Source organism: Carassius carassius, chromosome 43 (genome assembly GCF_963082965.1).
Source record: "Carassius carassius chromosome 43, fCarCar2.1, whole genome shotgun sequence".
Lineage (NCBI taxonomy): Eukaryota > Metazoa > Chordata > Actinopteri > Cypriniformes > Cyprinidae > Carassius > Carassius carassius.
The window spans coordinates 13,281,139-13,296,246 of record NC_081797.1 but is presented as its reverse complement, the minus strand read 5'-3'; the positions used below and the strand labels follow the sequence as shown (position 1 = coordinate 13,296,246).

Sequence of the window (15,108 nt, the reverse complement as noted above, 5' to 3'; positions counted from 1 at the left end):
CATAAAACACTATTCCACTTTGAAATAGTCCATTTTAAATGAGCCTTGGCCCACAGGACACGACGGCGCTTCTGGACCATGTTCACATATGGCTTCCTTTTTGCATGATAGAGCTTTAGTTGGCATCTGCTGATGGCACGGCGGATTGTGTTTACCGACAGTGGTTTCTGAAAGTATTCCTGGGCCCATTTAGTAATGTCATTGACACAATCATGCCGATGAGTGATGCAGTGTCGTCTGAGAGCCCGAAGACCACGGGCATCCAATAAAGGTCTCCGGCCTTGTCCCTTACGCACAGAGATTTCTCCAGTTTCTCTGAATCTTTTGATGATGTTATGCACTGTAGATGATAAGATTTGCAAAGCCTTTGCAATTTGACGTTGAGGAACATTGTTTTTAAAGTTTTCCACAATTTTTTTACGCAGTCTTTCACAGATTGGAGAGCCTCTGCCCATCTTTACTTCTGAGAGACTCTGCTTCTCTAAGACAAAGCTTTTATAGCTAATCATGTTACAGACCTGATATCAATTAACTTAATTAATCACTAGATGTTCTCCCAGCTGAATCTTTTCAAAACTGCTTGCTTTTTTAGCCATTTGTTGCCCCCGTGCCAACTTTTTTGAGACCTGTAGCAGGCATTACATTTTAAATGAGCTAATTTAGTGGATAAAAGTGTAAAATTTCTCAGTTTAAACATTTGCTACGTTATCTATGTTCTATTGTGAATAAAATATTGGCTCATGTGATTTGAAAGTCTTTTAGTTTTCATTTTATTCAAATTTAAAAAACGTCCCAACTTTTCCGGAATTCGGGTTGTATGTGAAATGTAATAAATCAAAATATATATCCAGAAAATGACAATTTAATTGTAATTTTTTTGGTAAACATTGATAAAACAAATGAAACCATCTTTAGCTTTGAAATGAGCTTTTAGGAAGCCCTGAAATAAACAAAAAGGGCGGTGTTCACGGTCACTATACTTCTGCCTCAAAAGAGAAACCTTTCATTTTCATATATGATTTCACACTTTGCATGCCATATTTAATCTTTAGAGGAAAACCCCTTAAAGACGCACGTTTTAAGGCTTTGGGATAGGAAGCAGACAGCAGCCTTTGCCTGTACCACTTCCTCATTGAAATGGAACCTCTGCTGCCCCTCTCTCAGGAAGTGTAGAGCAGGATGTTAGTCAGAAGTGGTTGGTTGGATGGCAGGCAGTGGAAGTTTACTGGCAAGCAGACAAAAACGCTGTCTATAGACACTAAAACAGAGATAAAAAATTTCCCTGACACGGGTGACTGCTGGATTTTGAAATGTTTTTACAAAGTCTTTCTGCATATAAAAGGGATGTTTTGCATAGAATTTTCTTAGCTTGCAAATCAGCGGTCAGGACACTTGAATGAGGCGTAGTTTCCTGATTTCTCAACAAACTGAGTCTTTTCTTTTTTGCAGTGTTCAAACAGCTGTAATTAAAGTCTTTCAAGGTGGGGGGCTACAGTCCAATGAGCTCTACACCCTGAACGAAAGCATTAGGTAAGAAAATAATACAGAGAATCGCAGGCATGTACTCAATTCACTTCCTATACAATGATTTCAAGTCAAGATTAGAGATGGTTGACTCATGCCAGTAGGCAATGACCAAGAATAACCTAACAACCACATAGCAAGCAAATGGAAACCACCCACAACACTCTAATTTTGTTTTGGTGAGGTTTTTTTACAGGCAGGCAACATGATTTTTACTATTTTTAATTGAGAAAAAGTACAAAGTTTTGGTTTATGAGGGTGTGTGTAACTAACTGTTAACTGTTTTATCAGGTGGCTTTTGAGGACCGAGCTGGGATCATTTATCACTGAATACTTTCAGGTAATACAGCTCACAAAAATACATTTTAAGAACATTCTGCTAAAATGATGGAATTGTTAGTGTTGAATGTTTTCTGAAGATTCTGAGATGAGTAATAACATTTCAAAAATGTAAAATGAACATCCAACTAAAACACTTTCATATGAATGATGTATAAATAATGTTTCTGTGCTAAACTTTGGAGAAGGTTATTAAAGACCAGAGAACTGTGAATGATATTTATAAAGTTTGTATGTAACTTTGAGCGAACATTACCAGAGCATTGACTAAACTAGAAAGCTTAATTGACAGCATTTTTGGAATTATGTTAATGTTCATTTGTACTCTTTTATTTCATGAAAAAAAAAAAAAAATCAAGGTTACGATAAGGCATTTACTGTGGAAGTGAATGGGGCCCATTTTTAAAGCGTTAAAAAGCAGAAATATGAAGCTTAAAATTTAATAAAAGCACTAATATTAATACTTAATGTTAAAATATCTATTAATTGAGCTGTAAAGGTATTTAAATTGTTATTTTTACAGTTGTTTCAGGGTTTTATGGTATTATGTTATGAAATTTTTTTAGTAAGCATGTGTTTTTTTGTTTTATAAAATCATGTTAACTCTCATATTGTTTATATCTTGTGGCTGAACTATTGAAACAATAAATATTTCAGAATTTGCAAATTGAGATTTTGTGTGTGTGTGTGTGTGTGTGTGTGTGTGTGTGTGTGTGTGTGTGTGTGTGTGTGTGTGTGTGTGTGTGTGTGTGTGTGTGTGTGTGTGTGTGTGTGTGTGTGTGTGTGTGTGTGTGTGTGCTAATCAACATTACGCCACAAATGCTGTCAAATGAGTTTAACTTGTAATGAATCAGAATATTCTCTAAAGTACCTTCATGACTCTTTTTGTCCAGGATCAGCTCTTGAATAAGGGTCTGACGTATATTTTGGAGAAGATTCAGCTTCATAACGGTGAGTGCTGAACCTGTTTTCTAGGTCCTATTAGTGCATTTGATGGCCTGCGTGAGCTCTAATAAGGTTTTATACAGATGTGTGTAATTCAATCGCTCCTTGCAATCTTGTCTCATTTCTCATGCCCAGATGAAACTCGTCTCCGAGCGCTGTCTGAGATGTGGGTGAGGTTTTTCACAGACATCCTGCCAACTCTTCAAGCTATTTTCTACCCCGTGCAGGTATTAAAATGATCTCACCTATCAAAGTATTGGGTTGGCGTTGAGTTACCGACACTTTGGTGACTGGTGTTTTTTGGCTGGGTTTAGGGTCAGGAGTTGACTGTGAGGCAGATGGCTCTGCTAGGCTTCAGGAACATGGTTCTGTTGAAGCTTCCTGTGGACGACATGCTTCAGGGCTCCTCATATCCTCCTCCAATCACACAGATGCTGCTGATCCTGCAGGTGAGCTCTCACCAGGGTCATTTGTGCACTAATAATGTCTGATTCTATGCTGCATCATGAACATTTCCACCACATCGGTAATTTTGAGATGGAAATTACATTTGAAACATTTTTGGAAATGTTTTGGTCCTGGCAGCTTTAGAACTAGCATTTTGTTTGTCTTAGATGCTCAAAAGTAATCTCTCATATTTTATCTCACACCCTTCACTGACATTGTTGACTTTTCTCCTTGGTAACCAAGTGCAGTAGCATTTGAGAAAAAAAAAAATGTTTAGGTGAAAAAAATAACAGTTGTTGTGTAAATTATGCTACAACTTAGACACAGTCAGTTAGTGTTAAAAAAATGTGTTAAAGTGTTAAAAATCTGAAATTTTAACCATAACATTTTATAAAAGCTCTAATATTTATACTTTTTAAAAAATTAAGTGTTAAAAAGCAGAAATTTTATAAAAACACTAATATTAATACTTAAAAAAGCATTAATTGAGTAGTAAAGGTGTTCATCAGTAACATATGAAAAAAATGTTCAGGGGAAAAAATGGTTGTAGAAATAATTTGTGTAAAGAAAAGAAATAAAGATGATATAAATAATTTAGACAAAGTGCACGCATCCAGCAGGCAAACAATTAAATATATTTTTATGCTATAAATATTGAATATAAATTGTTTGTGTTTATTATATGTCTATTGAGATCTTAATAATTCTAAAAATGTTATAACATTTTTATAACATTTGTTATAAAATTTTATCAAATGTTTAAGGTACATCCTGAAAATTGTATAAACGAAAAGTTATATATTGATATAAAGGCCTCTAATTTGACCTTAATATTGTTGTTAGTAACTAAAAGTAAAACTAAATAATAAAATAAAAACAAAAATAAAAATAAATATTAGATGAAAAATGAAACTTAAACATCTTGAAAATGACAACGTTTGCATTGGCAACTTATTGATATAAAATAAGTTGAAGTGCTAAACTAATTAAATAATAAAAAATTATAATAATAAATTAAAGCTAAATATAAATATTTTGTGAGGGGAAAAAAATACAAGCACATAACAAATTAAAAAGCACATAACCAATTAAAAATAAAAATGAAATCTGAAAATTAATTTTAAATTTAAAAGCTAAATTCAAAACAAAAAAACAATATATATATAATACTAAAATAATACGGAAAAACGATGTCTATTTTAATAAAAATCAACAACTGAGAAATAAATGTTATGCAAACATACACAAAATGTTGTTAATGCACAGGTGAGAATATGAGGCAGAGATATGAAGAGAAATGAACGTTAGGAGAGTATTCCCTGAGTGCTGGTGTGGGAACATCTACAGATCTGCTTTGTGCTGCTGTAATCTCAGATGAGATTTGAAGAGCCTCCATGAAACCAAGCACCTTGACCCAGCGTTAATTTTTCAAATACGGCTCCTCCATACAAAAGAAATTTGTCAGCTTTGTTCCAGAACAAAGCTGAGTACCGCAAGGATACAGTGTCATGCTTAAGGGCATAATGGTGATGAAGCACTCTGATGTGTCATCCGTTCCTCATTTACTCCCACTTGTCAGCTGTCTTGGGATTGAACCCAGATATTTAACTATTCATCTACTGGCAGTGATTATCGGCTCTTTGTTTTGGATCCTTATTTTCATGAAGTTTGTTTTTTGGGGCAGGGCATTCATGAACCTAATGGACCGACACAAGAGTATTTCCGGCTCGAGAGGCTAGTGGACATGGTTATATCCCCCTACCTGAGTAACTACCTCTACATGAACCCAAGCGATTCCTCTTCAGGTGCTCTGTCTTTCTTTTTTTGGGGGGGCGGGGGGCAGGGTGTTGTGGGTTAATGACAGGATGCCCTTTATTTGTCTGGGTCAATTAATGTAGTATTCAGAAAGCATTAACAATTCAGTTTGTGCATACAATGACTTGAATATACCTTTATGATGAATGTAATTTAAATTCCTGATAAAATTTATTATATTTTTTTAAAGGGGTACTAAAGTCAAATCTGTCAGGTTGGTATAACTGTCCAAATATCATACAGAAAATGAATATAATGCAGACAAAGGCCTCATAAAAAGAATAGTTTATTTAGTAGCTTGGCTTAACCTTTTAATATTATTTATTATATATGTTTTTTTACAAAACAGCTTCACTATTAATCAATGTTGTTTATTAATAATAAAAAATAAACTTTTGTCCACCAAATTACAATCATATTGTGTAACCAACATAAAGAAAAAAGTGCAATAATTATCGTACAATATCAGATAATTTGACATTTTTATAACAAGGCTTCCAAAATAATTTATTAATAATTCCTGATATTTTAATAATATATGTGCAACTATATTTACAACTATAATTTGACCATTTATGGCAAAGTTAATTTATTTAAAACATGTCATATGGTGTAACTCCCCATTCATGTTATAATTTATAATATTTGTAAAAATGTCTTTGTACCTTACAAATATATTATTAATAATAAAAATATATATATTTCATATAGAAAAAAATACTTAAAGTCATATAGTGGAACCAACATGCAGAATGTTAGAAGTCTTAAGATCAAAATGTCATTTAAAATGTTAGATAATTTGACCATTTTATGGCAAAATTAGTTAATTTTATCAATGATCAACTCCCCATGAACTAATATTTGTAAAAATGTCTTTGTACCCTGAAAAAAAATCGTAATTAATAAGAAAATTATAAATAAAAGTTATATGGTGTAACCAAAATGCAGAAAAAGCATGAAGATCAACAAGTTAATTAAAATATCAGATAATTTGACCATTTTATGAGAAGACAAAGTTATTTCATGTTTTTAAATGTCATGTGGCACAACTCCCCAAAAACCTAATGATGTTTATGAATTGATAATTCATGATTTTGTAAAACTCCTGTGTACTTTTATTATTTATTATTTTCTTAAAAAACTTTTTAACCCTCATTACTGTAGAGTTGAACAAAACACGAGTACCATGGGCATTACAGTGGAACACTAACAGGTCAATAAATAAAGAAAGTACGTTTTTTTATTGATGATTATGCCACATGACATTTTTAGAGTCAGTTTCTTGAATATAATATAAAAGTGTATCAAACCCATGTGAAACGGACACATATTCATGTCATTGATAAAAGTCTATTATGCATGTTGCAGTCAGCGTTAAATCTAACCAGCATCATAATCGCTTCCCCCACAGAGGACCATCTGGAAGGCCTGAGGTTAGTTCCCACTCCACACCTCAGTCAACCTGAGATTACGGTGACACATTATGCCCACGAGTCTTTCCTGGCACCTCTAATCGAACACGAGGGTGAAGCCTACTTGGAAAGGACTGGTGGTGTCCGACGACACACAGTCGCCAATGTGCATTCAGACATCCAGCTCCTGTCCATGAAAAACAGGATGTGTTCAGGAAAAGTGGAGGTCAGTGACAAGAGAACAAGAAAAGAGACCAAAAGGACACCTAAGACTTTCTGCAGTGAACCGGCCTTTTTTGACTCACGGCCAGGTGGTGTGGAAATCCTTAGAGGGAAAAGCACTGCAGAGATGAAGTGTGGCCTAACTAGTTAAAAAAGCCTCTCTCTCATGATCTCAAAACACCCACTGAGATCTTGTAAAGTTAAGATAACTGAGACAAGCTAGAACGTGTTCGCTTAATACAATATGGACTCTACTGCTGTGAAAATGTGAGCTGTGTTGTGTGCTAAATACTGTTTGGCCTGTCAGTGTAGCCTGTTTTTAAGAGCTTGGAGGGTGGAGGTTGGCTGAAGATGCTTTCGCTTCAGCCGTTTCTTGTAAAGTACACCAAACATCACACTTCTTTCTGTCGTGGAGGTGGTAAAGCGGTGTGAAAGTATGCTGGTGAGCAAACAGTTTACAAAGGTACAGCAGAAACCATACTGAGACAAACTAATAACACTTCCTTACAATTAACGTCTTTATCTTGCGTTTTACCGTTTCATTTCTATGTAGTGGAAACTAAACATGCTGACATGAAGAAAAAGAAGATTTTATGAATGTTTTGTTTTATTTTATGAAATGTTAATATTTAAAAACATTTAATTTAAAATAATTAAAAAGGAAAATTCAATGTGTGTGTGTGTGTGTAAAATAATGTGTATTTTTGTAGTAATGCATTTTTTGGAGAAAGTGTTTTTGAAATCATTCTTGATTGTTCATTCAGCTCTGGGCTGTACGTCTAAGGTTTGAGTAGATGTCTTTAGAGGTCCATGTGAGCATTTCTTTGTGGCTCTGGCATACAGTTTAGAGTTCCTTCAGCAGATTAGCTGTTAAGGAGCTTTAGATGCTGTTTTCAACGTCAACATCACCTCGGAAAACCTTTGTGGCGGTGTTTCAGATTGTGAGCTGCCAAAGAGCTTAGTTGCAAGTGTACTAATCAAGGACTTTTGAATTCATCAAAGACCATGTTTTGTTTGCTTTTTGGGATTTTATTTTGTTATTTTAGCTTGGTTGAATGCATAATGTGAATATTTAAAAACAATTTTTAATTGAATTTTGAGTGAAAATGTGCTTAATGTCACAATACATAAAAAAACATAAATCAAAAAAACATAATTTTCATCTTTGTGTGTGTGTGTGTGTGTGTGTATTTTAGATCTGGCACAGGGTTCCTGCGGGGTCTCAAAAAGCCTTAAAAGCATTGAATTTATTAATTTGGAAATAATACCTTAAAAAGACTTTAAAAAGTCTTGAATTTTGATGTCTGGGTCTTAAAAATTGTGCTGTATGTAACTTCTATGTATTGTAATTTTCCTCAAAAGTTTCATTTGTCAACCATTATTTTGATGAAATGACGTAGTATAAATAAAGAGTGGCGGAACCAATAATTGAGTGAATGCAAAACACAAAATACTGCGAACATGTGATGCCTTCAGTAAATTAAGATCACGTGCTACAGCACCACAACCATAGACTGCAACACAAAACAACACAGACCTCGAGCAACAAGCAAAGGAGAAGCGCGAAAAATCAAAGAAAATCTCAGCATTCCACAGGGAAAGGTTGACTGACGCCATTATATTTTTAACATTTGTTTTTACGTTAGCTAGCTTAGGTTATGGGGAAATGTAAATTTAATGAAGCGTGGCTGGATAAAAACTATTTTCGTCATTGGTTAAAACCAGTGGACAGCAACGTTTTTGAGGATTTTTGCACCATATGCAAAAAAAAGCATTCAGCTAGGTACAAAGGGGAATGAAGGCATTAGAGTCTCATGCCAAGTCATCCAAGCACATGAATGCTCTCAATGGACAAAAACAAACTCCTTCCATCGCCTCCTTTTAACCAACTAGTGTTAGCCAGCTAGCTGCTAATGTGCCTAAAGTGGCAGCAGGAGCTAATGTTAGGGGCCGTTCACATATCGCGCCTAAAAACGTGTGGAAAACGCTAGGCGCGCCGCTTTCTCCTTCTTTCCAAAGGGCTCGGGCAGAAGTGCTCATGAGGCATCTGCCGTTGCTAAGCAACAATGACGCGCTATCTCCATGAAGACGCGGAAATTTCAGCAAAGGATAAATGGATTTGCAGCACTAAAAATCGCTCGCAGTAGCTCTGCTACTAAATTTATTTCAAAATGGCAATCCATATACAGCTATGATCAGCTGTTCTTTCATCTTGGCTGAGATTGCAACGTTATTACGGGAAAGGATGAAGCTGATTGGTTAGTTCTTGTCACATGACCCGCGGTGCGCTCGCGGCATTCTGAAAAGTTGAGATGTTTTTAACTCGATGCGGTGCGGACGTGCCTGGACTCGACCGCATCGCTTCCATTATGAGCGTGCAAAATCAAAGTACGATATGTACGATATGTGCAAAATCGCGATATGTGAACGGCCCCTTGGCCAGCTTGCTGCTAGCGCTGCAGACCCTCCAGCTATGACTGCAACTAGAGTGGATCTGCACACAGCTTTTGGGTCCACGCCAACAATGAAAGCCGAGGTGTTGTGGACTCTTAACACAATCGCTAAACACCAGGTATCTCCGAGTTTTTCAAATGCATGTTCCCTGACTCCGACATCACTAAAACGTTTACTTGCGGTCACGATAAAGGAGAAGTTGACGGAACTGGCTGTCCTTGATAAAGAGATTGCTGCCATGAGTGAAGGGCTAAGGAGTTGACTGTGTTTCTTAAACGTACAGTATGGAATTTTTGGCCACCAGGGGTCACTCAAACAAAATAATAACATGAGACGTACTTTGATGACGTCGGGAAAGAGCGTAGGCTCATGGGAGTTGTTGTTCATTGGAACACGCGCTCTGTCGCTCCCCACATTCCTCACTCATTTTAACTGAGGCCGGCGACACACTGGATGCGAGACGCGCGTGCATGCTAGAAATAGAACCGACGCCTATTTTTCACGCGACACGCACGCGTGTTGGAAGCGTTTCCAGTCAAAATATAATAGGAAAATATGTTTATATGTAATTTTGTACACAAATACATATTAATTCATGACATTTTGATGTTGAAAGTCTATAGGTTGACATAAATTAAAGGACATTTTGTCCTTTATCAGTAGGCTTTATATTTATGTTCAACATGAAGTATAGATATTGTTGTCATGAAGACAAGAGCCTGGTCTGTCAGCGGTCTCCCTTCACCTACAGCAGCCTAGTATTTTGACAATCACGTATTTTCGAACGGAGAGATATATGAATTATCAGACCCCTGTCAAATCAATATTCCATCTAGCTAGTAGTAACATATGTTTAAAAAAATGTTTAAAAAAAACACGGTTGCCTTTTGTTAATAATTATAATTAGGCTACGTTTAAACTATGATATCGAACAAAATAGTGAACTGCATTTGAAGCTACTTTATCCAGCTAGATATAGAACACATGTAGATTTACATTATACTCTACATGAGAGCTAGTCCGTCTGCGTTTTACACAAGACATCATCGTTTCACAAAATACACGGATAGATATAGTTAGCTGAATGGATGCATACCTGTTTATTAGAATGCAAGCATCTCTCTGTAGTTTCAGCTTGTCACGAAGCTCTCTCTATCTTGGAAATGCAACCACAATATTTACCCGTGTCTCGTTTCTTCTTCGTCCCAAAACCTTCTCAGGTCATTTATTTCACTCGTACGTTTGCGCTTCACAGAACGTGCAGGCAAAGCATAATCATGATCCATAACTAAGTTATTGATTGAGGTATAAATACGAATATAAACAATATAAATATAAAATATAATAGTCTCGATCAAGGCTAGCTACTACTTTTTCTTCTTCGTCTCGTCTTTGCTTCTGTTCACCTTTGTATTTGGCGGTTCCGTAGGAAGTTAGATAAACTAGAGGGGTCAAAGTTTATATGACGCCATAGACGGGCGACAAAACGGAAATAAAGAAACGTGCCGTGTCTTCTAATTAAACTATAATTTGAAAATTATTCGGATTTGAAAGTTCGTGGAAACTGTCGGGATAATGTAAGTACAAAACAAAAAAATATATATAACATAGATATAGTGATATCTGCTATTTTTAAAGCAGAAAAATTACATATTGCGCCTTTAATGTGTATTGCTGAGTTCTAATTTTCGATGTTTGTTGTTCAGGGGTCTCTCAGTTCCCCATATTCCCAATAATAAGTAGCTAGCTAATGTTAAAAAACAACTTAACATTGTTCGGCAAACTGTCTTGTGGCCTACTGAAATGTTTTTATTTTTCACAACTGCTCTGCTTATCTTTTACCCATGAAAACAAGTTCAAGGATTTAGTTTTTCTTTGCTTGGTAGGGACGTGAAATAGGTATTAATTTTTTATATAAGTGGTCTTAAAAAGGTCTTAAAAAGACTTGAATTTAACTTGAAGAAACCTGTAGGAACCCTGCTGGCAGAAGGAGCCAGACAGTTTCTCTTCTGACTGCCACTGTAAGAAAGTTCTGTAATCTTATTTGAGGTGATTACTTCAGTAATGCTCCTATTAAGAAGATAGGGAAATTGTGCAGCCGAAGAGCATGAATTTACTGGTCTTTGATGCCATCTTCTGGAAGGTTTACTTGACTGCAGCTCACAGTCAGTAAATAAAAATGAGTTCCTGTTTCTTAAATTTCTATTTTTAGAGTTAAAAGCTGAGAGTAGAGTACTATATTCAAATTTGAAAACCATTCAAAATCATTACAACAGCTACATTAGCACTGGGAAGTTTAATTGTTGTTTTTTTAATACAGTGGGGGCCAAAATTATTAGAACATTAGTGTTTCGACCAGCTAAAAAAAAATAATAATAATCCAGTGAGATGTTGTTTGGAATGTTTGGAAATGTACACTGATATTTCCTACTGACACACTTAAAACCATTTTTAGCTGGTGAAAATACTAGTGTTCTAATAATATTGGCCACCACTGTATTTCTTTAATCAGATGCTACAGTGAATATGACTACATTTGGTCATTCTTATATTGCATTTTGTCTTGTATTATTGTTTATAACATAAAAAGAGCCCATTTTACGTTAAGTGTAGTGGCATTCTTATTCTTAAGTTTAGTGTAATTCTTATTCTATAGGCCATTGTTTTGGGTCAAATTGAACCTTGATTTTAAGAACCTTTCAGGTTTTGTTTAAATATATTAATCATATTTGACACCAAAAATTGTTCACTGTACCATGAAGCTGGATTAGCTGGCTAGCCAGGTAAATTTCAGTTTACTTTGCACCAATCCTGGGTTTTAGGTACCATGAAAGTGGTTTGGCTTTTAGGGGCATTTATTCCCATAGTAACTTACACTCCACGGCTAACCTGCTCCGGGTCAGGGGTCTGTACCATGATGGTAGCTGAACAAATTCAGAGTTACAGGATTAGTTTTGAGTTGACAAAACCAAACCTCTCCAATCCGGCTTTGTTGGTACCATGATGCTGTTCATCAACTTTCTTTGTTAACTCAGGCTTTGATCGTGAGTCTGTGGAGCGCGTGCACATGCTTGTGTGACATCACTGGCGAACAACCAATCACAAGCCTTGCAGCACAAAGCAAGTTTGATTTACTTCTCGCGAGAGACCCAGCGAGAATCAAAACTAATTTTTGAATCTTGCTGTTAACTTTTGTTAAATCAGTTTATACATTTGAAAATATATTGATAGAGACTCGAACATGTAAGGTCAGATTTTTTTTTTTAAATAGCACAATCTATTGATACTACAGATAATTTATATCACATGATCTATATACATTAATATTTATTTAAAATAAATGATTTATAATAACTGTTAAGTTAAAATTGCTTGTGTGCAATAGATAAATAATAATAATTATATGAATCCAAATAATTATATAAATCATAAAATTACTTAGTAATTATCATTAAAGCCTTTTTTGGCATTAGTGACCTTTAATTTGGAGCAAGATAAACTTGAGTGACTTTGTGTCAGACATGTCATATATATATATTTATATACAGTACAGACCAAAAGTTTGGACACACCTTCTCATTCAAAGAGTTTTCTTTATTTTCATGACTATGGAAATTGTAGATTCACACTGAAGGCATCAAAACTATGAATTAACACATGTGGAATTATATATGTAATTATATACATAACAAAAAAGTGTGAAACAACTGAAAATATGTCATATTCTAGGTTCTTCAAAGTAGCCACCTTTTGCTTTGATTACTGCTTTGCACACTCTTGGCATTGTCTTGATGAGCTTCAAGAGGTAGTCACCTGAAATGGTCTTCCAACAGTCTTGAAGGAGTTCCCCGAGAGATGCTTAGCACTTGTTGGCCCTTTTGCCTTCTGTCTGCGGTCCAGCTCACCCCTAAACCATCTCGATTGGGTTCAGGTCCGGTGACTGTGGAGGCCAGGTCATCTGGCCCAGCACCCCATCACTCTCCTTCTTGGTCAAATAGCCCTTGATGCCTTCAGTGTGACTCTACAATTTTCATAGTCATGAGAAGGTGTGTCCAAACTGTGTGTTTGGTCTGTACTGTGTATATATATATATATATAGATATATATATATAATTGTCTGTGTTTAATGATTTACTTAGTTATTTGATATGATCTATATATTTATATGATTAATACAAGCAATTTTAGTTTAACAATTATTATAAATTATTTTAAATGAATGTTAATATATATAGATTTTAAATAATATAAATAAGCTGTAGAATCAATAGATAACACTTTTTAAATGGCTACATGGGACATGTAACATGTTCGAGTCTCTATTGATGTATATTTTCAACTATATAAACTAACTTAAAGGGTTAGTTCACCCAAAAATCAAACTTATGTCATTAATAACTCACCCTCATGTCGTTCCAAACCAGTGAGACCTCCGTTTATCTTTGGAACACAGTTTAAGATATTTTAGATTTAGTCCAAGAGCTCTCAGTCCCTCCATTGAAGCTGTGTGTACGGTATACTGTCAATGTCCAGAAAGGTAAGAAAAACATCATCAAAGTAGTCCATGTGACATCAGAGGGTCAGTTAGAATTTTTTGAAGCATCGAAAATACATTTTGGTCCCAAAATAGCAAAAACTACGACTTTATTCCGCATTGTCTTCAGTGTTTGAAACGGTTCGCGTCTCCAATACGCATTAATCCACAAATGACTTAAGCTGTTAACTTTTTTAATGTGGCTGACACTCCCTCTGAGTTCAAACAAACCAATATCCCGGAGTAATTCATTTACTCAAACAGTACACTGACTGAACTGCTGTGAAGAGAGAACTGAAGATGAACACCAAGCCGAGCCAGATAACGAACGAAAGATTGACTCGTTCTCGAGTCAAGAACCGTTTCTGTCAGACGTGTTCGATTCGTGAACCGAGGAGCTGATGATACTGCGCATGTGTGATTCAGTGTGAAGCAGATCGACACACAGAGCGTCTGAACCGAACTGATTCTTTTGGTGATTGATTCTGAACTGATTCTGTGCTTATGTTATGAGCCCAGGTAAACCGAAGGCTTGCAATCATCGCCAATGACGCCATTACGTTGAGCGCAAAAGAACCGGTGAACCGTTTTCTTCAACCGGTTTATTGAATCGAACTGTCCGAAAGAACTACTGGTGATCCGAAAACCGATGCAACCGGTTCTTGACTCGTGAACGAGTCAGTCTTTTGTTCGTTATCTGGCTCGGCTCGGTGTTCATCTTCAGTTCTCTCTTCACAGCAGTTCAGTCAGTGTACTGTTTTAGTGCATGCATTACTCCGGGATATTGGGTTTGTTTGTTTGTTTGAAGACAATGCTGAATAAAGTCGTAGTTTTTGCTATTTTTGGACCAACATTTTTGATGCTTCAAAAAATTCTAACTGACCCTCTGATGTCACATGGACTGCTTTGATGATGTTTTTCTTACCTTTCTGGACATGGACAGTATACCGTACACACAGTTTCAATGGAGGGACTGAAAGCTCTCAGACTAAATCTAAAATATCTTAAACTCTGTTCCAAAGATAAACGGAGGTCTTACGGGTTTGGAACGACATGAGGGTGAGTTATTAATGACATAATTTTGATTTTGGGGGGAAATAACCCTTTAAGTTTCACTTGTGACTGCACTGATAGAACAAGATACTTTATTTTATTTGTTCTCTTTCATGAACAAGTACTTTTTTTAAAAAAAATTGTAAATGCATTTCAATTCATCATATTCTTCAATCTCTTACCTTTTAGGAAAACCTTTAACCAAGGCTCGTGATTGGCTGTTCGCCAGTGATGTCACACAATCATGTCACAAACTCAGGATCAAAGCCTGAGTTGACAAAGAAAGTTGATGATCAGCATCATGGTACCAACAAAGCCGGATTGGAGTGGTTTCATCAATACGTACAATGGGACTAAAAAGGC

The 15,108-nt window shown here is 35.8% G+C and overlaps 1 protein-coding gene across 2 annotated transcripts in view; it reads left to right on the top strand.

The window, feature by feature from the left end:
• Positions 1-7,871, top strand: part of LOC132124693 (proline-rich protein 5-like) — a 106,212-nt gene extending 98,341 nt beyond the window's left edge. The window contains exons 3-9 of one of the 2 annotated variants that reach the window (XM_059535824.1): positions 1,450-1,530; positions 1,816-1,864; positions 2,757-2,814; positions 2,944-3,035; positions 3,123-3,257; positions 4,940-5,060; positions 6,482-7,871. In XM_059535824.1, coding sequence (XP_059391807.1) covers positions 1,450-1,530; positions 1,816-1,864; positions 2,757-2,814; positions 2,944-3,035; positions 3,123-3,257; positions 4,940-5,060; positions 6,482-6,855 — 910 coding nt within the window. In that variant the 3' untranslated portion in view covers positions 6,856-7,871. The remainder of the gene's footprint in view (positions 1-1,449; positions 1,531-1,815; positions 1,865-2,756; positions 2,815-2,943; positions 3,036-3,122; positions 3,258-4,939; positions 5,061-6,481) is intronic. The other variant, XM_059535823.1, reaches the window with a different exon arrangement.
• The last annotated feature ends 7,237 nt before the right edge of the window (positions 7,872-15,108 follow it).